The sequence below is a fragment of the Heliconius melpomene genome, chromosome 13, assembly GCF_056956725.1.
Source record: "Heliconius melpomene rosina isolate 202511_hmr_F chromosome 13, ASM5695672v1, whole genome shotgun sequence".
In the NCBI taxonomy this organism is placed as follows: domain Eukaryota; kingdom Metazoa; phylum Arthropoda; class Insecta; order Lepidoptera; family Nymphalidae; genus Heliconius; species Heliconius melpomene.
This window is the reverse complement of record NC_140401.1, coordinates 16,899,861-16,924,125: the sequence shown is the minus strand read 5'-3', so window position 1 is coordinate 16,924,125 and position 24,265 is coordinate 16,899,861. Positions and strand designations below refer to the sequence as shown.

The following is a 24,265-nucleotide window of genomic DNA, read 5'->3' as shown; positions in this document are numbered from 1 at the left end:
TTTTAAAAGTATTTAATTAAACACGTGTTTCATCGTTTTCTAGAATTCTCACCCTAAGGGTGCAAATAAGGGGTTGAAAGTTTGTATAGATTTTTTTTTAATTCGGCACCGATTTTTATAAAATTTTAAATTCAGACTCTTAAAAGTATTTAATTGAAGACATGTTTCATGGTTTTCTAGAATTCTTCCCCTAAGGGTGCAAATAAGGGGTTGGAAGTTTGTATGGAAAAATTCTTAAATCGCCACTGATTTTTATAAAATTTGAAATTTTGACTCTTAAAAATATTTAATTGAATATGTGTTTCATGGTTTTCTAGAATTCAACCCCCTAAGGATGCAAATAAGGGGTTGAAAGTTTGTATGGAAAAATCTTCAAATCGCACCGATTTTTATAAAATTTGAAATTTAGACTCTTAAAATTATTTCATTGAACGCATGTTTCATGGTTTATTAGAATTCACCCCTAAATAAGCTAGCGAAGCTGCGCGCGTCCGCAAGTCGCTCATAAGATTTAAATTCCTATTTAATCTTCTTGTTAGTTGGGCATTATTAGGTATTGCGTTATTTTCAAAGATTTTCCACAGATACGAGTATATAATTAAGTGGAAACAACTACTATAGTGCACAGTCAACCAAACTCTCTTCTCTCTCTCTTTTCTTTTTACTTACATTTTTTTATACAAAAAATATTAAATATACTTGTGTAATAAAGGTACGTAGTCCAAATTTAACTTCAGCTGCAAACAGCCGTTAGGCCTAGTAAATTGCAATACGGTCAGACCACCCATGTTATAAATAAATTAGCGCTCAAACTATAAACAATAGGTACACCTTCGTGTTTGTGTCAGTGCAGTGACCTGGGCTTTGATCTCATTTCTCTCAGCCGTGTCAAATGTTAGTCGGTCAAATCTACCGTCACGCGTGCGTAGCCTGGCTGCCTGGCTAACAGTAGTTTGTGATGCCAGCATGTGAAAATTAGCTTGTTTTGGATAAAAATAAGAAGAAATAATATACTTGTTATTAGCGCACGATATACTTAACATGCATTTATCTGTGGCTTTGTCCGCGACCCAATGGAATTAACTAACGATGTACCTACTAACTGTATAACAAATTCAACAGAGGTGTAGTTTTTATCGATCTTCCTTCGTGCTTACTTCACTCAACCTGACATTGACGATGACGAGGTAAATTGTGCAACTGGCACGCTCGAAACACCATGAGCATATCTAAAGAACTGAATAGAATTGAAAGAATTTGGAGTTAGGATACCTTCGTAGGTACGAACAACAATACATATAAAGGCAACAAAAATATATTGAGTCTTATTTTTATATAACCCCAGAAGTAGGGAACAGTGTCTTAACACCAGGTCCCCTCTGCCTACCCTCATGCGCGCGGCATCGTGAAGCTGATTTTTTTATTTGTCATCATCCTTGCAACACTGAAATTGACATTTGTGACGTTCACCTAGTCATGCATTTGCCAATTTGGCGGGAGATGATATTCTGCCGACAGCCAAGTTCCGTATATTTTATGTCAATCTATTATTATTACAACTACACGCCTCGAAGGAGATTTTGACAAATTATTACATTCATCTAAAATATCAATGGACGTCATAAGAAGCCTTTATTAATTCTCCCAGCTCAATTAAGGTGTAAAGATTAAGTGGAGTAAAATTTATGGCTAACCTTCAGTTTCTATACATTCATCCAGTTTACTTTGGCTGAGATAGTTTAAATATTGCTCTGGGCTATGTCTAAAAGCAGATCGTTCTTGATGTTTAGTATAATAATTTTCGATGGATAAATTAAGAAAACTTTTTTTTTTTTATTTTAATTATTTTATTTTTTTACAAAAAAAAGTCAAATGATTGATGCGCTTATAAAAATAAATAAATAAAAGTAAGTAATTAAGAAACAAGTTCAGTTATTTATATTCAATGTTTTTAGGGTTCATAAAAAGAAAAAACGGAACCGTACCCATTTGTCTGTCGGTCCGTCAGTCAGTCAGTCGAGACTCTTTTTCTCAAGAACTTGGAACAGAAAACAAAACTAACTTGCAAGTCAACTCTAAGCAAAAGATATGCCGTAAATTTAGATGTTCCAAGCGTTATCAAAACCTGTAGAATCCCATTGACGTAGCAAAAAACATTACAAAGTTATAATTCTATAATTCAATTGATACTAAACAGTTTGTAGACTATTGTAAGTCTAAGTTGTGATTAGATTGGATCTGGGATCCAAGGTGCGCGAGTTCGATTAGTACTTCATCGACTTGGCTTCTTTTATTTCTAATTCATGCCATAAAGGTAAAAAATTATGAAAAATACAATGCATCTTAACTTTGAATATGTAAACATTAATTACAATTATTAACATTTTATTAAGAACTGTAAACACTACCGCCATCTGTCTTAAAATGAACGAAAATATTTTTTAATCATAAAGAAGATCGTATTTTTAATATTTTATTTTGTAACATATACTACTAATAATTCAATAAATAAAAAGCAAGTTATTCATAAATATATAGTTATATATAAATTTATGTGGTGTTTCGATAGTGGCTAATTTAAATAACAATTATACAGATAACAGAGATCCATGTAAAATGTCAATGTCAATTATATTTTTATATCTGTAACAACAAAATGTCGGAAAACATGGCGTCTTGCAAGTGACGCTGTGAGTGTATGTGATTTGTGACTTTATTTCGTCGATAATTGATAAATAGTTCTTATAGTCAAATTTAAAAAAGCACTCAAGAGATAGTTTAATTTTAGGTAATCTATAAAATAGACTATTATATATGATATGTTCTTACAAATATTTTTGCTACATCTCAGCATATTGTTTTCAATAGAACTATTCATGCTGCTAGCCGGCTTACCACGTAAACTTTTAACAATAATTATAATCTCTAATACTATATTAATCATTTTGCATATTGAACTCACCGTTAACATTATAATTAACATCTTGAAAATTATGACTCCTAACCTAGATATTAAACCCTTCTGTAATGAAATAACAATTTTGATTTACCAAAATTGTTTCAGTTTTCAGCGTGGTATGGCTACACCAAACAACTATAAACAAAACACATCAATGTCGATGCCAAGCCCTCAGAACAATCCGCGTTTGTATTCCCATATCTCACAATAATATTGTTAATCACTAGATTGTATACCATAAATACTGTCCTAGAACTAGATTAATTAGATTTAAAGGCACTAGGATTGCCTGTATTGCAAGTTGATTTATTTATTTATGAGTTATGATTAATGTTTAGAATGTTAGATACTAACATACTTAATATTTAAAGTACAAAACCTGCAGCAAGCTTGGTTGAAGTACTTGGTAATGCTGGTATCTAACCGCTGTCGTACAGACAAGCATGGCGCATTCTCTCCGCTTTCGTTCCAAACAAATATGCATCTGCAACAGTACTTTATTTTCTCTTTTATTCTTTATGCATTAGACTTACATTCTTATGTTGGATTTGTTTCATGTTTTGTTATGTTGAAACAGACTACATGATTGCGGGGCCCCCAATGAGTTTCGGTATGATGAAAGGTAATAATAAATATGTTGTTTACTATATTCAATTTTCAAAATTATAAATAGGTTTTTGGGGTTTATTTTTTTTCTAAGAGAATATATCTCGCAATCACATGTTTGTTAGTTGCTTACTAAACTCGCTGGCCTACTAATTGTTGTTTTTATTTTTCTTTAATATAATTTGCGCGATCCGTTCCCGTTCCCATCCGTTACGCTTTTTGTTTTTTCTTTCATTGTATTGCCGCGCGCTTGGCTTGAAGGCGGTATGAATGCACCGCATAACCAATACCAGTACCACCCGCAATACCAGGGCGGGTCAAGCATGGGCCCGCCGGGGTACGGGTGGCAACATCAGGGGCGTTTCGCTGCAGAAAGTGCGAGGAGATCGGGCGGGTCGACGCAGGGTGCGCAGTCCAAAGATGATAAGACAAGCCCCTTTGTTTCTACTATACACTCGCATCCGGGCTTCCAACCACAGAAGATTGGGAAAGGATCTGGTGGTGTGAGTTGTCTTACAACATTGTATTGCCTTTTTAGTTTCACACTGTATTCCACCCATAGAAGGAACTTAGAAACCTATAATATATAGTGTTAAGACACTTTTGTTCCCTACACTCCGCCGAGTTCTTCAGAAATTATGTGTTTTCGAGTGGACTCAACACTGTTTTGCCTCCTTACCAGAGCAAGGAAATGAAAATATTAAGTAGTTTATACCTCCAACCAGGCATAAAATCATTACACTCAATAATCAGACACTATACTGCACCACAAGAGCCGCAATAATAATAATATAAGTAAATCATTGTATTTTTTAATTCATATATAGGGTGCAGGGCTCCCAAAACCACCTAAGCCCCCAGAAAAGCCCCTCATGCCATACATGCGGTACTCTCGGAGAGTATGGGACAGTGTGAAGGCAGCAAACCCTGATCTAAAACTATGGGAAATTGGACGTATCATAGGTGGCATGTGGAGAGACTTGCCACAAACTGAAAAATATGCATTTGTTGATGAATATGAGGCTGAGAAGGTATGTATTATTCTCATTATATTGTCTTTTATAAATTGATGTTCTCTAAAAAATATATGTTCACTCTTAGACTGAGATTTTGATTTAGGTTGCATATTTTGTACCTTTAAAAGAGGTTTCAGTACCACTTAAATTTATTTGAAAAACCTTTCTATTTAAGTTTTTCTTAGTTAGGTTGTATTAATTGTTTTTGTAAATTAAAAGACATATTACATATTATAGATGACATTTGGAGCCATTTTTTTATACTCTTTTATTTTATGAAAAGAAATGTCTCTTTTGCGCGCCCTTCTAAACAAACAAATATATTAGTTGATTGTACAATAAGAAAGATGTTAGTTAACAAATTAACTTATAAAAAAATAATAGTAAAAAATTATATAGGCGCAGTACACAGAAATGTTGAAAGCGTATCAATCTTCCCCTGCCTATTTACAATGGCTGGCCCACAAGAGTCGAGGTACACGATGCCGGGTTCAAATACATTTTGTGTAACGCTTGTCTTAATGTGGGCTTAGGTGTCGGACTGTTGATTATTTCATATCGGCGAGAATTAAAAAAAACAAAGAAAAAAAGTTATTTAAATATAATCTTTGAAAATAAGGTTATATTAGTTGTATAGTTAATTTGTTGGATTAAAGATATAAAAACAAAAAACATATTTCTAAAACATACATAATAGTATTATTCCCTTTGAAATCTCATAAAATTTATAATTTATCTGTAAGTGAAATAGAAATGTCTCGCCGATATATTTTAATGAAACAGGTAATGATTTTTTTTTTCATTAATGTTGGTAATCATCACAAGACAATGTTTCACGCGCCCGGTAGTGAATGCTAGGAATTTTTACAAACACTGTAAAACAAGTTGCACAACATAGAGCACACTAATATTGGTGAATTATCGTTAAAACCAAAATCATTGTCATTATAATCATTCATTAAAAACATGATGTATAAATGAAATTAAGAAATATGTAAAAATATTTAAAATGAAGACTCTTAGGATATATTATTTATAAAAAAAAAATATAGAATTGGTTGTCCTCCCCCCTTATTGTTTTAATATATAGTATGTTGTTTAACCTACATTTATATTTATTTTATTATTTATGGCCACTTATCATTATCAAAATTTCCATATCAAATTATCATGGGTGCATACAAAAATAAAACAAAAAAATAATAAGAAACATGCATGTTATACATAGGGCTCCCATCCTTCCGAGATTCCCCGGACTTATTTTAGTTAAGGGGGCGTCCAGGAGCAGTCCGGGATGAGTTTTTTTTAGAAAATATAAATATAAAAGGTGGTAATAAAAAAACATTAAATTGTTTATATCATGCAAAACAATATGTACTAAAATAATCTTTTATATTTTATTGTACAATTATAATATACAATTTTCATGAACTATCCGGGAAAAAAATGTCCTACATCTGTAGTTTAGTTTATGGCAGCCCTAGTTTTATACATACATGTTACATAGAAATCCCCAATTTCTGTCCCAAAAAAAACCCACATACACAATGTGACTAACAAGCACATCTAAATGGCTAATTTTCGTCCACATGCACGCACAATCAATCATTCGATACAATGTAAACACGTGCACGGGTTGTAGTCGGAATATGAGAAAAGCTTGAAAACCTATCACAACTCGCCCGCGTATCTGGCGTACGTCGCGGCCAAGAACAAGGCAGTCGGTAAGGGTATGGATATTATATTTGCATGCATTTTTTATTTTTTGTTGGCAATATTCTTATGTTTGGTGTTAAAGTGATGTTAAGATTGTTAATTCCAAGCAAAGCGCGGCCTTAGGTTCTACCACTCAAAATGCGGCTATTTTGAATATTAACAATATTATTATTTTTTAGCTTCACGTTGTATCCGGCACATAGCAGAGGGAACCAGGGAACTAGTGTTAAGACACTCCGCTCTTTTAAAGACACTTTCGTTCCTCACTCTCCGCCGAATTCTAAAGGCATTACGTCGAGACATTAAGTGGCATGGCTCAACGCCGCGCTTTGCCCCATTACCAGATTGAGGAAATCAAAATATTAAATTATTTAAATCGTTTCGTTACTTTAGATAATGAATAATAACTTAGTACTTAAACTTTAAGATGAGTTCTTAAAATTAGATCACTTTAATAGTAAACATATAATTTGTCTGACATTAATTATATTCCAATTGTTATCAATTTTCTGATTCGAAATATCGATTTTACATTAGGAATAAAAATTTAATATTTTAAAATTTAATATTGAGTAATAAAATATTGCATGAAACCATTATCGAACATGTCCAAGACATTTATTTCTTTATGTCAGTTGGTAACTTGGAAGAAGAAAGCTCTAGTAAGAAAGGAAGTTCTCAAAAGGAGCAACAACAGCAAGACAGAAGAATTGATATACAGCCTGCTGAAGATGAAGAAGGTTAGTGTTTTATATATAATAATTATCTAATCTCACTGGCCAGTTTTGGTTATAGAAATATTGTAAAAAAATCTGAAAATGATTGGAAATACAAAACAATTACTTAAATGGAGGAAAGTTTAGAACTGACGTTTTAACTATATTACCAAAGCTCGACAAAACAATTAAAGAATAGATCAAACAAATAAAATGAAAATTGAAAATTGCGTTGCTGCGGACTTCCAACCACGAATTAATAGGTTTCGAAACAAAAATGAGAATTGATTCGTTATTTTTTTATTCTGTAATTTTATGTCTAAAAAGTTAATTAAAAAATCATTGTCAATCACAATTAGAAAAGAAAAATTCTTTTTTAAAATAATTTTGACCTTTTTCCAATAGGCACGTGTAGTGTAGTGCATTCAAATCCCGTTACGTTAAATTTTTTATACGTTTCCTAAAATAGGACATTACTTAACTATTTAACTTTATTTCTCATTCTAGATCAAGACGAGGGTCTATCAGTGAAGCACGTGGCCTACGCGCGTTACCTTCGCAACCATCGGCTTATCAATGAAATATTCTCGGACACAGTAGTGCCTGATGTCCGGTCCGTTGTTACTACTGCTAGGATGCAGGTAAGATTTAAATGTTAGTGGTTGTTTTCTTTTAGGTATTTATTGATAATTTCAATATATTTTAATGAATCAGTAATGTAAAAAAAATGTATAAGAGTAGTACAAAATCACTTTGCTGATTAGACTTCGCCTCCATTTTTATATTGTAAATTAAATAAAACATTGCACAATATCTCACAAATGTTTTTTTTATATATATATTTATAATGCTCAGAAGGAAACTATAGTTAGTTAGTTTATACTTTATTGCACACAAATAATAAAAACAAAATACAAATAGCACAGAAAAGAAAGAAATAAAATAAGTATGCAAAGGCTTACATTTAACTTTTCTGTACACTTACTTTGCTCTTAAGAGAGGAGTCACACTATAGGGCCAGTCACGGTTCGTTCTCAGTCCGAACTTAGTATGTTAAAAATATTCATATATGAGAAACAATGAGAACATTCACTACCATTCAGGTCAAGTTCAGGTCCATCAAGCATATAAGAATATTTCTCATACAAGAATATGGATCGAGATCCTCCCTAAATATTCTCTCCAATCCGACCGTGGCCACGTTAACGCACTACAAAAAACCCACTGTCAAGATAATGCTAACGAAGGCGGTATGGATTGTTGTTCGTGAAACAAATATAATTTGTAAAAATACATATATATTATATATTTTCTCTATTTAGATCTTGAAGAAGCAAGTTCAATCACTTACAATGCACCAAAAGAAGTTAGAAGATGAGTTGCAGCAAATCGAAGAGAAGTTCGAAGCAAAGAAACGCAAGTTTATAGAAAGCAGTGAGGCTTTCCAGGAAGAATTAAAGAAGGTAAAAATTATTCGTGGGTGCGTGCCTGTGTGCGTGTTGCAACCAAGAATAACCCCGTAGAGTTAGTATTATGTAGTAAAAAATAAATCTACCTACACAGATGCTAACAACATAAATTAGTTGTAGGAAGCGTAAAAAAATTTCGACGTAGCTTAGACGATGAACAAGAGGCGCGGGATCAAATCCCGCTACGTTTAGATTCTAAAAAAATATAATATTTGTTATTAATTTCAGCACTGCAAACCAGCGGTAGACGAAGACACGTTTTCTCGTATGGTGGAGCGTGCCTTAGAGCAGCTGAGACGAGGTGTGGCTCCGCAGCCACATAGGGATAGACCAAATGAGGTATTGAATTATGTTATCATATGATTTTTTTTATTCACGGGGTTTCTCTAGTTAAAAAAAGTAAACGGGGAACCTAGTGTTAAAACATTACATCCCCAGTGTCCCCACTGGGGATGTAATGTTGCGTAATGTTGCGGGAAATTGCGTATTGAGTGGCGGTGGCTCGGGAAATGAATATATACATTCCCCTAATTAATTCCGCATTTACAAACAGACGCTGTGCCAAGTTGGCTTCTTATTTTTATTATTATCTAATAGAGGATTATTTAAAAGTGACTAGTCTGACTGCAAATGCGACGATGGTGGGTTTGATTCACACAGTCTCAATGGTTAGACAGAAAGTAGAGAATAGTTTTAACACTATATCCCTTCTGCCGAAAAAACGTAAAAATGCTTTTAAGCACTTATTTATTAAAAAAGCATATATATTTTTTAATAATAATCTCAATTTTTTCACAAAATTTACAGCCAATGGAACAAGATCAAAACAATCCAATTAAAACTGAGTCCGGACCCAATGCTCCCACTCAAGTGGACAAAGTATCCACGACTGAAGTTAAGCCTGATACTAACAACACTACTGAACTTAACAAACCTACTGCTGTAGAAGCTAAAGAATGTGTCCCTGAAACCAGTGGAAATCAGGAGAATGAAGGTAAACTCTATACTTTTTTGAATGAAATCACTAACCTCAGGAACTATTGGTATATAGGCCATTTATTGGACAACGCTTTTTTATGAGCTATAATTGCATGACGTTAATATTGTACGTTAAATGCTAAAAGGTTGCGCAGGTTCTTCTCATGTTTTAGACAAAATTTTAAAGTTAAAATTATTGTCACTCATTTTTGTGCCATTGTATAAGTGAAGTTCAGCTGGCTGACATACTCCAGACACTTGGAGGACTGAACTTAAGTTTTTATCTACACAATTTCCTTTTAAGAAATAAATATAATAATAAATTAATTAATTAAAACACAGAAAACCTAACTATAAAAATTAAAATGTTTTACTATTTCGTAGGAGAATGCAAAGATGACAAGCCACCCGAAGTGAAACCAGAAAATAGAGAATTGCCCGCAGCCCCTGTGCCACCACAACCACAGATTAATTCACCTGCTCCACCAGGTACTGTGTATATGTTTATACACTCATGCTTCATATGGTCACTCATTCAATAATATAGTATGTTTGATGAGACGTAACAGCCCTGAAGTTAGATGTAGATGGCTGCACATAATTGATTTTAATTTATTTTAGATCATTTTCATCTGGAATGTATAATGCACTAAAGTTTCGAAAGCCTTACTTCTGGGCGGCCATGACTTGCCGACCGTACTGTACAAACATACAAAAACAATGTCGTACATATCACGTCATTATTACAAGAGTCACTGGCGAGAGACGTGTTGGTAGTCTGTCTAATGGGTGCGACCTAGAGTCTGTGTTACATATTTATAGTAAAGGACCGACTTTATAGTTTCATACTTTGCGTATTTTACTCTATATTATGAGCAAAAATATGGCATCCTCGTACATAGGTTATTATCCATTTTCAAGAAGCAAGAAATCCATTATTTTTTAAAATAATTAAGCAATACTTAAAATGACAAATAAAAATTGGCACACTACTGTCTTACGTCAAACAATATACTTTTTTGTGTAAAATGACATACACACACATTGCTGAGGCAATGCGTTTTATACAAGTCCATTGGTTCTCTAGTATCAGCAAAAACAGATATAAATTAAAAACATGGTGCTATTTTTATTTCAGTGACGATGATGATGCCACCAAATCCAAATGCTCCTCCAGCTCATCCAGCACCGCCGCATGGTGGACCTCCACCACCACCGGGTAAGCAATGTTTTACTTTACGCTTTATCCCACATATAGTGGGTCAGTCAGGGATAACCTAGCGACAAAACACTGCTTTCATCTATCATCTACCAGAACGAGGAAATTCAATTCTCTTTGTTCAGTTTTGTTTTGTTTTCTAAAAAAAAGTTTTTCTTTTATAAGTGTGGAATAAAAATCTTAAAACTAAATTTTATACCCATTAGGCGGCTACAACGCACCAGGCTACGGCAGCCGCTACTACGGAGGTTACGCGGGCGGGTTTCCTCCCTACCCCCACTACTACCCGGAGCACTACGCGCACGCCCCGCACCACACGCCGCCGGCACACCATCATGATGTCAAGCGTGAGTTATATTGAAATAAACCAGTCAAGCGCATGTCGCTCTCGCCCGAGGGTTCCGTACCAATATCTTGATTAGGTCAACGGGAATGTGACATAGAAAGGTTGAGAAACTGCCTGCGCATTCATCATGCAACTCTGCCTACCCTATTATATATTACTAGCGGACGCGCGCAGCTTCGCTTTCGCAGTTCAATGAAATATTATTAAGAGTATCAATTTCAAATTTTATGAAAATCGGTGGCGATTTAAAGATATTTTCATACAAACTTTCAACCCCTTATTTGCGCCCCTAGGGGATGAATTAAAATAAACCAAGAAACATGTGTTCAATTAAATATTTTTAAGAGTCTAAATTTAAAATTTAAAAAAATCGGTAGCAGTTTAAAGACTTTTCCATACTAACTTTCAATCCCTTATTTGCACCCCTAGGGGATGAATTAAAATGAACCACGAAATTTGTATTCAATGAAATATTTTTAAGAGTCTAAGTTTCAAATTTTATAAAAATCGGTGGCGGTTAAGGATTTTTCCATACAAACTTTCAACCCCTGATTTACAACCGTAGGGGATGAATTAATATAAACCACGAAACATGTGTTCAGTGATATATTTTTAAGAGTCTAAGTTTGAAATTTTATAATAATCGGTGGCGATTTAAAGATTTTTCCATACAAACTTTCAACCCCTTATTTGGGCCCCTAGGGGATGAATTAAAATAAACCAAGAAACATGTGTTCAATTAAATATTTTTAAGAGTCTAAATTTAGAATTAAAAAAAAATCGGTGGCGATTTAAAGATTTTTCCATACTAACTTTCAACCCCTTATTTGCACCCCTAGGGGATGAATTAAAATGAACCACGAAACATGTATTCAACGTAATATTATAAGAGTCTAAATTTCAAATTTTATAAAAATCGATGGTGACTTAAAGATTTTTCCATACAAACTTTCAACCCCTTATTGGCACCCTTAGGGGGTAAATTCTAAAAAACCGTGAAACACGTGTTCAATTAAATATTTTTAAGAGTCTGAATTTACAATTTTATAAAAATCAGTGCAGATTTAATTTTTTTTCCATACAAACTTTCAACCCTCATTTCACCCCTTTAGGGTTAAAATTTTTCAAAATCCCTTCTTAGTGGATGTCCAGATTACGAAAGTAAACATCTGTCCAAATATCACGTTTCTACCACCAGCGGTTACGGCTGTACGTGCGTCTTACCTCAGTCAGTGAGGACAAGTCCTTTTATATATATAGATAACTAGCGACCCCCTTGCGGCTTCGCCCGCTTTTACTACTGGATTATTCATATAATATATGTTTGCAAATCACTTAAGATAGTGTGAAAATTAATTAAACCCTAATGCAACCCGCATTTTCGTAGTTTCAATAAGAATTTTCCAATTGTTTTACACAGCAAGGATTTTTTAGTAGGTACCGTAATTTTAAATCTTTGCTACTAATCTTTTCAAGTACTTATTAAACTACTATAAAAAATATGAAACCAAATGTATCGCGCTGAAATAATACATTCAACTCCAATTATCCAATACGTGCAAACGTATCTAAATCTTCGTTGCTATACCTCTATAGCGGGCGCGTTTTTTTTTTCGAGCTTGTGGTTAATGCTGAAGAGGGTATGCTGTCCCTGATGAAAAGCAAGCACTACGTGGCTGCCTGTGAGGAAAATTAAATAGAATACATTGGCCGGGAATCGAACCCGGGCTCCCCTCGTGGCAGGCGAGTATTCTACCACTGAACCACCGATGACTGCTCATGACGCGCTTGTATAAGCAAAACGTCGCGAGGCGCGTTTCGGAGCAAGGATGTTTTGATATTGTAACAACTTCTAAAGTACTTATTAAAATGAAAAAACAGTAAAAGACAGTTTTGATCTACATAAAATGGCCAACGTAACTAATATACTTATTTATATGCTGAGAGTAAGGGATAAGTGAAACTTGACTCGATACAGTTGATGTGTGAACGGCGTGATGTGTCAATAATTAAATGCGTTTTTCTCTAATATTATTCGCAATTTCGAAATAGTGTAAAAAGCAAATTTTATCTTCGTTTAACGTAGAAAATTAATAAAGTATTTTAAAGGATAAGGATTAATACCATTATGGAAAAATATCCCTCATAATAAAAAATATATTGAAATTACTATTTTTAGACAGAAATATGATCACTACACGTTATCCTTAAAAGATAAAAATATGCTGTCGCGGACTTTTTTGTAGATCTTTTTAAGAGGAATAATACTCCAGTACATTATTTTCATGTAGTACTTACCATTAAAGCAGCGCATGCGCGAAAGTGTCTCAACGGGTAGGACTTTATACACATTTATCGTATTTATGTTAATTTACATAAGAATGTACAAAACACAAACTATATATAAACCTTCCCTGAGAAATACTCGACCTAATGGTGAAAACCGCATAAAAATCCGTTGGGTGGTTTAGAAGAAGAAGAGTTAGAAAGTTCAGACAGACACGAAAAGCGACTTTGTTTTATAAGATATAGGATACACAAAAAAAAATATGTTATTATTATTTTCTCAGCTGAGGAGCCACCAGCCAAAAAGGAGGCCGAATGATTGTCACCGAAGCGCGTCGTTAAACGGCGCAGAAAGTCCTCCCCAAAAGAACCACAGTAAAAGGACTTTCAACATAAAACACATATAGAACAATAGCGTTTGTCCGCAGTGTCGTCGGCGTCGTCAAATGGATAAGTTATGGCACACGAACCCACTCCTCTTGAAAACAGTCCAAGTAATCTATATAATAAATTTAAAACTGTTCCTTAAAATTAAAGTCATAAACCGGATTAATTATGTATATTTAGTTTTATATATTTTTATAAACTCGACGTTTCGAATACAATGTATACTATATGATTAATCTGGTTTAAATTTGATTTTAAAGTTTCTAAAAATCGCGAGTTTGCGGCCTGTGAGGAAGCAACTAATTTGAAATTTCCAGATTCGTACGTTTCGGAATTTGTGAATAATAATCCCCACTAGATGCGGAAATTAATTTCAACTTAGCTTGATATGAAAATATGGCTTAATGCTCAAGAGTGGTTGGACGGTAAACAAGAGAAGCTATTTTGAGTCCTGCTACCTTCAGTTTTATATATGCTTAAAAAAATATTTTTCAGTCTTTTATTTTTATGCAATTGTGTTCTATATGTGTTTGTGTGATTAAATGGACATTATAATGTGAGTGATTAAAATTAAAATAACAGTGAGAGGAAATCAGAAGGTAGTAATTAAAAAATATATATTTAAGATTGTAATATGCTAAGTTTGTATGTAGACTTTAACTTAACTAGTGTTAAGTGGGAATAGGATGTAAGGGTAGTTTTATTTATTTCCATATTCTTATAAGAAAACTACAAAAAGCTTGTCATTGAGCTAACATATATTAAAACTTATGTTTGATACACTTAGACATTGATCATAAACTTTTTTCTATATATATATATTAAATTAAGCACTTAAATTATGATAGTTAAAATGTTTTTTTAAAGTACTGTAATATGATAAGTTCATAGTTCATATTATTTACAAGTTAGATTTAAATATATATTAATAAATATTTAGTTACTTAGTGTAAACTTAAATAAAATTCATATAAACATAGTTTATCTGTTCTCCTCTTGTATTCGATTGGTATTTCTCCCAAATTGTGCTATAATGGGACGACCACCCATTATTGTTCCATTGACTTCATCCAATGCTTGTATGGCCAGGTCTTCAGCTGTAAATAAAATAAACATGTATTATTAGACATTTGTTTTATTTTAAATTAATATAAAAAAATATTTCTTATTCTTGTATAAACTTTTTTTTAGCCAAAATAGTTTTAAATACAAATCCAAACTGGTAGAGATAGGGACTATGGTGCAAAGCCAACACAGCCCATCTACAAATACACATCTCACAAATTGGACAGAAAGCTGAAACCTAAGTGTTAGTACCAGCCACCCTGCTGAAACTGAAATAAAAAAATATATGAGATAACTTACTTTGAAATGTAACAAAAGCTTGTCCTCGCAACCTTCCAGTCATCACTCTAAGGTCAACTGGACCTCCATTTTCCAAGTGGAATTGATTAAACAGCAAGGAAAGTTGCTCTTGTGGAACTGATGGGGCTATGTTCTTGAGGTATAGCACCTACAATTTTTTATTATAGTAATTATTATAAAGATTGTGGAAAATATAATAAGTGTGGCTCTAGAATACAAACCTAGTCTTTGACATGACTAAATTCTTAATAAACAACTAAAAATGGTACAGGGCAAAAAACACAATTTTACTTTGTAAATATTCTTGTAAGAATCCTATTAGAGTAAAATGATAAATATGTTTCTTAAGTTTATAAAGAGCACATTTAAAATATTTACTTTTGATGGTATTCCTGGTTCATAATCCTTAAACCTGTCAATTTTCTTAATGTCATCTAGGCACATCTTTGTACCTTCAAGTAGTTGTTCCTCAGCAGGATTTATAGGAACTACTATGTCCACAGCTCGATATTCTCCATTATCTTCATTCTCTTGGCCCTTTGCCTCTAGCCTTACAATTTTACTATCTTTAACTGTATACATAGTTCTATTCTTGGGACCAATTATATCTGTAGTTATTTTTGGCTTCACTTGTGATTTATCTTTAACATCCCATAAACTTCCTTCTCTCAATTGTGACGGACCAGCAACAGGTTCAATACCTGGATCCTTCTGTTGAGCTATGATTTTTTCTTTTTTTCTTTCAAGTCTACGTAAAATCTTTCTCCTCTTAGTGATTGGTAACAGATTATCGTTTTTTAAGTGCCCAAATAAATCATCCTCTATGTCCTTCAACTCATTTATAGGATGACCTTCTGGATAAAATTTTAATGGATGTTTGTGTATTCTGTTAATTATGTTTTCTTCTGATGATGCACTTGATGTGCCTGGGCCACTTTTACTTTCGTGAGAACTGTATAAAAATAAATAGGAATTATTGTGAAATTGTACATAGATTTTTTACTTCATGCTTATGCAGAAGAAACTGAAGAGGTGTTGTCTTGTTACTAGAATGAGGCAATGAAAATAATTTATTCCCCCCAATGGAAATCAAATCCACAATCACCATGTTTATAGTCAGATAATGTGTTGCTTGGTGTAGTGGTCTACAGCCTCATGACTACAATTTTACTTCAAATATAGAAATAATATAAACTATATTATATTTATAAGAATTTGATTAAAAAGTAAACATACCTTCCTGAAGCATTCTGAAAATCATTTATCTTATTGTACAGTGCTTCCAATTTAGATTTTAATACATTTGATTCAATCTTTTTGCGTTGATCTAAGAGGCCAGCCTCATTTTCTTGATATAGTTTTATCTCGTCATTAGTTAATCCTATCTTTTTCAACCATTCTAAATGCTGAATGTCTGTCTCCACCTTTTTAAATTCCTCCACTGTGGATATTCCATATTTCGTAAAAGGTAACACTTCTGATGTTTTCTGAAATTCTTTTGGCATTTCAGAACTAAAAGCAGAACATAACATGTTTATGCGTAAATTCTAATAAGCATTGAAAATATTATGATCATTTACTATATTAGTTACCACATATCGAAAAGTATTTATTTATTTCTATAAACATCCATAGGAAATGCAACTATTACAGTTTTAAAAGTTGTAATCAAAATCAAGTACTTTACTAAAAAGTGCTTTTAAATATACGACAATAATAAATTACACCATTCTATTTCACAAAACAAAGCAAAACTGTCAAAAAAGCTTTGTTACGACCAAAGACTAAAGAAACGAATCTAGACATAATAAATATTAAGTAATAAAATACATTACTTTATGGTACGAAGATAAAGGTCAGTAAATTAATTATGTTTAATTTAATGAAATTTATGTAATCAGCTCGAAAATATACACAGTACACACTTAGAGAAAAACGTTAAAACACCCCTGAATTATCTTAATTCTATATTTAATTATTTAAAAAGTACAACATACTATACATAGCTTCCTTAATAATAAATAGTAATTTAAAACAACTGTACAATATAAAGTTAATTTCTTTTAATACTTTCAAATTATGATTTGAAATCTTACTAATTACTATTCACCTAAACCGTAATATCGATAGTTTATCTTTAACTTTTTTCTTTCCTTAATATTTTGACATATATAATGAGCAAATAACGACGTCAACGGTATTTTTATTCAGTAATGAGTCTATCAAGTCAAGTCTATTATATGTAAATAGACATGAAACTAGTAGCGACTAGTACGACTAGTACTTATAGATTTTAAAGATTTGTAAAATACAGTATCGTACCATACGTACCATACATTCATCTGTGTATTCTAAGAAATCTGTGTGATAGTCATGTCAAAGTCAATGTTTCATATCTTGTCAATTGTCAACGACTTATTATTTTGTATTCCCTTTCCCAGCTATTATATGTTCCTTGTTGTTATCGTTGTCGTATTTTATATCACAGAGTGTTCATATTTTGAACGTGACATTGGCGAAGTTATTAGTGCTGAACTGGCACCCCCGGAACGCCATAAATAAGGAACAACAACATATTTCGAGGCATATTAGTCATTTCGTATATGTTTCTTGTTTTGAACTGGCACGGAATGCGTTAAAAAAACAGGACAGAATTCAGGTGCTCTATACAGTATAATTTTGCTTGTAGCCGATACTCAGGACTCACAGGATTTGGCACATTAAATTTAACACTTTAACATGAATTATATACGAGAGAACGTTGGCACTAAAATTGTTTAAAAGTGAACTATTAATTTTTTTCTTACAATATATTTTCCATGTACAAACGCTGATCCATTACAATTTTATTATAAGTACAGATGTTTATGTGCAAATATATACTAACTTGAGTGATGATTTTACATGTTACATGCATCATTGCGATGTAGTGGTGGAGGTGCAAGTTTGATTCTCGCTATGTTCATATTTTTTTATGTTTTTAAAATAGTTTTATAACTTAATTACTTATTTACAGCTGAGTTATTACTGATAATATAAACATGGATTCTGAAATTACAACAACTGAACCAGACAGTAACCAATATAGGGAATCAACTAAAGGTAACAGATGGTTATAAAATCTATCTATTGAATTGACTGAATAAATTTTTTAAAACTATATATAAAGTATAAAACATTAAATATTTCATTGTCAAGAACACAAGAGTGTGAGTGGGCTTTAATTTTTTTTATTTTTAATTAAAAACTGGAGATAATACTGATTGGAAGCACATGCTTAAGTTAATTAAGTTATAAACTACTATATGCATAAAAAATATGGATATGAGAGGATTTGCATTACTAGTCTTGTGATGCCGCTCAAGTGTTTACTGTACAATTTACATGTTTTGAGGCTACACAACTATTTTATAGTTATATTATGAACTTTTATTTATTTTCAAATATATTTTAGGTCGTCCTAGATCAAGGTCAAGAGATAGACAAAATAGAAATGATAGATATGATAATCGTAAAAGGGATCATGATAGGAATTATGTTAAAGGAGATAATATTAAAGGGAGGACTGGGAACAGATGGTCCTCTGTTCCATCATTAGGACAATTTGTAGGTCCACCTCAAATGAGGGGATCAATCATGGGTGTACCTCAGTTTGCAGGCCCTGGATTTAGCATGGGAATTATGCATGGTGAGTGAATTGCTTATTTTATTACTTGCAGAGTTCTGTATAAACAACTTTTTTATCTCCACCTTGTATGGCTAGTTTTTTTTTGTATGCACAGATATATTATAATAATATAGATTTATATTTTTCTCTAATTCATTTTAAAACATTTTTTTTTATCTAAATAAATTAAATTATACTATGTTGATACCCACCAATTGTTAGTGTAACTCATCCACTGTCAAGGGTCAGCTGGAGATTTCTTATAGACATAAATATACTTTTGTAACTCAATGCTTTGAATCTCCCTTTTTTCCCATGCATATTACTACAAAAAAGTATATTAAATAAAAATTGAAATTGTGTTTGAAATAATTTTTTTAGCATAAAACAGACACTTCACCTGTATTTTATATATGTACATTGTACTTATTTTGGTCCACTTGCTATTTGATTTGGTGGAATATTTGTTTATTTTCATATTATTTTTACTTTTTACTTTCCTTGTCAGGGCTAGCACATAAACTATCCCTGTTCCTTTGTAGATTTCAACCAACAGCACATTTTATTTATCTTTACCCTGCGTCCAACATATAGCAGAGTGGGCTGAAGGAACTTGGATACCTAATGTTAAGATTACCATGAAGACATTTCCGGTTCTCAATTTCGGCCATATTCCGGTGACATTGGGACCAGAACCAGAACAAAGAAATGAAAATATTAAATATTTCATTTTCTTGAGTGGAAATTGAACCCACAATTTTTGTTACACAGATTTCAATTACATTTCTTCCAGACATGAATTCCATGATGCATTTCCCACAAATGATGCAAGGCATGATGGGCCATCAGCCTATAGACGGGTTGATGACAAACATGAATATGAACATGGGCCATTCCATGATGACCAATATGATGGACCAGAATATGATGATGAACATGATGAATCAAAACTCTTTTCCATCTGCCACCCATCCTATTACACTGTCCTCTTGTACCCTCTTACCCCCTATTCCAGGGGTACAGACCCCTCAAAGAAGGGAAAAGCCAAACGGATGTCGTACCATCTTTGTAGGAGGTATGCCTACGATGTCTGCGGAACTTTTAAAGGAAATTTTTGGTAGATTTGGCCCGATTTGCGATGTAAAGTCGCCTAGAGACGGCTTGTACTATGTACGTTTTGATCGTGAGGAAAGCGTGGAGTTTTCATTCAATCTCACGGGATATCGATTTAAGTTTTTGGATCAGAATGATAATGAAGCTACTACAATGTTTCTTGATTATGCTGCGGTAACTTTTGTTATTATATTTTTTTGTAGTTTCGTATTGTATATAGCAGGGTAGAGAGAGGGAATTTTTATAGTGTTAAGACACATTTCCTGCTTTCAGTCCAATTTTGATATGGTGTGTTCAGTGGTGGAACTGAAAGATGCGCTTTATCTTGTTATCGAGCTCGAAAATGAAAGTAACTCATTCCCCCGAGTGTAAATCGAAACTAAAACCGTCGAGCTTACAGTAACAGTTGCATATTTATTAACAACTATCGTTATGTATAAAATATCTAAGAACGTATTTTCTCATTCAGAACAGAGAAGACCAAGACGAATACGATTCCCAGCATCGTACGGAAATGTCACCAGTACCAGTGGAGCCTTTCACACCGACCGCCTTGTCATCCGTCAGCGAGAAGATCAAGATTGATAGTGATTTTGTAGCTGGTGGGGTTGTAAGTTAAAATCAAATCAAATCAGTTTCACGCTGTATCCTGCACAGTGCAGAGTACGCAAAGGGAACCTAGTGTTAAGATACGATACGGATTCCCCACTTTCCGCTGAATTTTGGAGGCATTGCTGGATGAGTGGCGGAACTCAACGCCGCTCTTTGCCTCGACACCAGAGTGAAGAAATGAAAATTATAAATGTAAATGAATATTTCAATTCCTCGAGTGGGGATCGAAACCACAACCGTCGCGCTTCACGCTGTATCCCGCATATAGTGGGAACCCTAGTTTTAACTCCGTCCAATTTCTGTTCTAAATCAATTTATGTTTTAAATTGACGGTGGTCAATTACCATCAAATAATCTGAACGTTCATTAGTCTCTTGTCTTTTCTATACAAAGAATAATTCTTTCCAGATTTTAGCATCATGGCTGGAACGCGGGGAATGTACTAAACAATTTGCGAATACATTTTATTCGCTCATACAATCCAGTAATAATCAAGTTAGACGTTTGTTCAATGAGAAAATGCATCTTGATGAAGATTTGATGAATATGAAGTCCTCAATTAAAGATAAATTCTCAGATGTTGTAAAGCAATGTGAGTTGATTGAAACTTTTTTTATACTATAGTAGGGAATTGAACCCACAAAACCTCCCGCTTATAGTGATTTGTGACTCTCACAATGTCTTATAATCTCTACATAAACGAGAAGAAGATTAACTTGTCGTTACATCTTCCTATGTTTTTTTATAACAGTCGAGCTTGTAGCGAGAATTCTATCAGCGGCGAAAAAACAACGCGTCTTCGATCATTTCTCCAAACAACAGAGAAGAAATATTGAGATGTGGCTCAAAATGACTGAGGTACAGTATTTAAATAGGATATTGGTGCAAGTAACCTAAAATGTAAGATATTTTTAGCAGGGTAGGTAAAGTTAAGACACTTCTCCACTTGCCGCCCGATTTTCAAGACATTTTGTGTTCAGTGGCGGAACTGAATGCCGCGCTTTGTATTGTTACTAAAGCGGGGAAATAAAAAGAATTCATTCCGCACTACACTGAAATTTTAAATTTAGTTACTTGCCATGACTTTTAAGAATCCCAGGGACTTCATGTTTGTTGCGATTTGTACGACGTCGGTGTCGGGTGGTCGAGCCAGGTGCTACACTATTGGTAAGCCCCGCTACGCGACCAGTGACCTACTGCTGACTATCCAAGGTGATGGTAAGGACGTACCTCTGATCGGTGAATAAAGTCAATGGCCAATATCCGTGTTGCAGAGAAGAAAGGAAGGTCTACGTTATTCAAAAACTAATTTAGAAAAAGCTGGATGTAATCATTAATGGATTCGTGTTTGTGGCGTATCTCACTTTTTTCCGCTGCATTATTTTCTACCTGTACAGTTAGCTAGTCAGGACGTACTAACATAGGCGTAATGCTTGGACTTATGTATACCTTGTAGGCCTCATTGATTGGTGGAGTCCCAAGTATTGACTTCCAAAAGTCAATCGGAGTGCAGGTCCAGTGTATGTTGGAGCTTGAAAATTATTTGTGGTTGAGACATTGGATGTCATAAATCGTAAATGAGGAATAACTCGTTGAATCCAAATTTTCTTCCGGTGCCATAAGCGAGAAATTCGAGAATTTGGATGGCTGATGGCGAACTAACTCATAATTAATATGATTAATTATTTATTAAGCATCAGACATCAATAGTCATAAATCAAGGTAAGAAATAAAGAACAAAAAAACTACTTCTGCTTAAATATAAGGAGGAGTAGTCAAATATTTAAAATACTAAGTAAATGTGCATTTTGTAACATAGGCCAGAGGCCAGTCGCGGCGCAGGGGTACAGGCGAGCAAATGTGAGCGCGAGAGGTTGTGGGCGCGATTCCTACTCGAGGAAATGAAATATTGAATATTTTCACTTTTACCACTCTGGTAACTAAGCTCTGGTGTTATGTTCCGTAATTCAACACAAAATCCCTCAAAATTCAGCGAAAAGGGAGAAACGGAAGTTTTCTAATGGGGAGTGTCTTAACACTAGGTTCCCTTTGCCTACCCTACTTTGTGTTTTTGTTCAATATTTATATAGAGACCAAATATAATCAAGTTTTTGAAATATAATTTATTATTTATAGGAGGTCGAGAACATAAAGGAGGAATTTGTCGCGACCTTCGATGATCAAGACATTGATTTGAAATTGGGAAACAACATGGTTCCAGTGGAGAAGTATGAACATCTAAAGGTAATATTTAATTTCAAAGTAGCGACCCAAACCCGGATAGGCCCGCTTAATTTTTTTTTATATTATAGCCAAATCATATATAAATTGTAAATAAGTCATAAATTCTTTATATAAATTGTAGCCTATTCGATAATCTGAAGTATAAGCAATATTACTGTAAAGTTTGATCTAATTCTGTTTAGTTGTTTTTGCCTGAAAGTGGAACAAACATTCATTATCACAAACAATTTAACACATTTATAATATTAGTAGAAAGTAAAATATATTATAATTCGTATACAATTCTAATTAAAATGTGTTAATGTTAATTAATAAATATTTTAGAAAGAAAATGAATCTTTATCACATGAACTAGAAGAATACAAGAATAAGGCGCATCTAGCCACAGATGAAGCTGAGAGAAAGTTCGAGAAGTTCAAAGCTCATTTTATTGCTCAACAAGCATTGCAAAATAATCAGGTAATCATTAAATTACTCATATATTTATAATTTCGAGTCTGTCTGTACCATAGTGTAACGCGACGGACGTGGGTTCGATTTGTTATTGGAAAGTATTTGTTTTCTATTTCCTCGCACTGAAAAATATACATGGGTATTCAAATTCACTATTCAACACTCAATATTTCACAAATTGGGCGACAAGTGGAGAACGAAAGTCTTAATGCTAGGTTCCCGGGTTATGCTAGGCACTTACAAAAGTAAAAATTAAAAAAATTACGTTGCTGGATTTGAACCCGCGCCTCTTATACACTTTACATTTCAATTTTACGCACGTTATAAAAATATTTAACACTTTATTACAGATCTTCCCACCACTGCCACCGTCAACAGCAACTAAACCTCAAAACATTTACGAAAAACCATCCGAACCGCTATCTTCATCAGAAGCAATTCTCATTAGTATATTAACAGCATTCCTATTAGCACATCCATTAGGTGTGTCTATAGATTATATTATCTCCTACGTAAGATCGATGTTGCCAGATACAAATCAAAACACTGTATTATCAACTTTACAGAAATATAAAAATATATTCAATTATACAACTAAGCGCTATGGCGCTTCCTTAGAATATAGGTGGACTTGTGTATCTTTCGAAACAATCAAAAATAATAACCGATGAATTAAATAAAAAGTTTCGCTTTTTGTTTTATCTGATAAGATAATATTAAATAATAAATTGTTTGCAATGCTGAAAGATTGTTTTATTGTATTGTATAACATAATAAAAATTGATCTCCCTCTCCTCTCCATAACTGAGCAAGAAGCAAACTGTTCTGTTGTATTTCTTATTGTATCGCTTTTAGGTGTTATGCTTAGTTTAGCACAGCTTTTTTCGCCATTGTCAGGTATGTAGAAGACACGATGAAGATAGACCAGTTAAATATAAAGGAAGGACCACTTAAATGACGAAATAAAACCGTACAAAAATAGAAGGTCTAATTAATTAATTAGATAAACCACCACCTGAAGAAAAATGACAATACAAACAATATAGTAAAATTACATAAACACATAGTGTTCATTTAATCTACTCCTGTACTATTTCTAATACATTTTTATTA

At 33.3% G+C, this 24,265-nt stretch overlaps 3 protein-coding genes across 8 annotated transcripts; 2 read left to right on the top strand and 1 right to left on the bottom strand.

The window, feature by feature from the left end:
- Positions 1-2,649: 2,649 nt before the first annotated feature.
- Bap111 (Brahma associated protein 111kD) lies at positions 2,650-14,823 on the top strand. Of its 4 annotated transcripts, none has more exons than XM_085195591.1 (15): positions 2,650-2,788; positions 3,065-3,144; positions 3,537-3,581; positions 3,827-4,068; positions 4,393-4,596; positions 6,224-6,305; positions 6,933-7,037; positions 7,521-7,654; positions 8,336-8,476; positions 8,711-8,821; positions 9,290-9,476; positions 9,845-9,949; positions 10,599-10,679; positions 10,886-11,026; positions 13,596-14,823. In XM_085195591.1, exons 2-15 carry the CDS (start codon positions 3,078-3,080, stop codon positions 13,628-13,630), a joined length of 1,680 nt encoding a protein of 559 aa, XP_085051717.1. In that variant the 5' UTR covers positions 2,650-2,788; positions 3,065-3,077; the 3' UTR covers positions 13,631-14,823. The 4 variants fall into 4 exon arrangements, with proteins under 4 accessions (XP_085051717.1, XP_085051716.1, XP_085051718.1 ...); XM_085195590.1 differs by having other exon boundaries at positions 6,224-6,311; XM_085195592.1 differs by lacking the exon at positions 6,224-6,305 and adding an exon at positions 4,981-5,056.
- Positions 14,300-16,828, bottom strand: LOC146533191 (uncharacterized). The gene is made up of 5 exons (XM_085195595.1): positions 16,656-16,828; positions 16,300-16,575; positions 15,442-16,015; positions 15,064-15,211; positions 14,300-14,795 (listed from the first exon to the last, which is right to left on the bottom strand). Exons 1-5 carry the CDS (start codon positions 16,658-16,660, stop codon positions 14,680-14,682), a joined length of 1,119 nt encoding a protein of 372 aa, XP_085051721.1. The 5' UTR covers positions 16,661-16,828; the 3' UTR covers positions 14,300-14,679.
- Positions 16,829-17,203: 375 nt separating this feature from the next.
- LOC146533190 (ecto-NOX disulfide-thiol exchanger 1-like) lies at positions 17,204-23,898 on the top strand. Of its 3 annotated transcripts, none has more exons than XM_085195588.1 (10): positions 17,204-17,846; positions 18,080-18,165; positions 18,518-18,751; positions 19,524-20,017; positions 20,313-20,453; positions 20,864-21,047; positions 21,207-21,313; positions 22,592-22,699; positions 23,024-23,158; positions 23,503-23,898. In XM_085195588.1, the coding sequence occupies exons 2-10, from the start codon at positions 18,105-18,107 to the stop codon at positions 23,821-23,823; spliced, it is 1,785 nt and encodes a 594-aa protein (XP_085051714.1). In that variant the 5' UTR covers positions 17,204-17,846; positions 18,080-18,104; the 3' UTR covers positions 23,824-23,898. The 3 variants fall into 3 exon arrangements, with proteins under 3 accessions (XP_085051714.1, XP_085051713.1, XP_085051715.1); XM_085195587.1 differs by having other exon boundaries at positions 17,224-17,722; XM_085195589.1 differs by having other exon boundaries at positions 17,483-17,722; positions 18,080-18,272.
- The last annotated feature ends 367 nt before the right edge of the window (positions 23,899-24,265 follow it).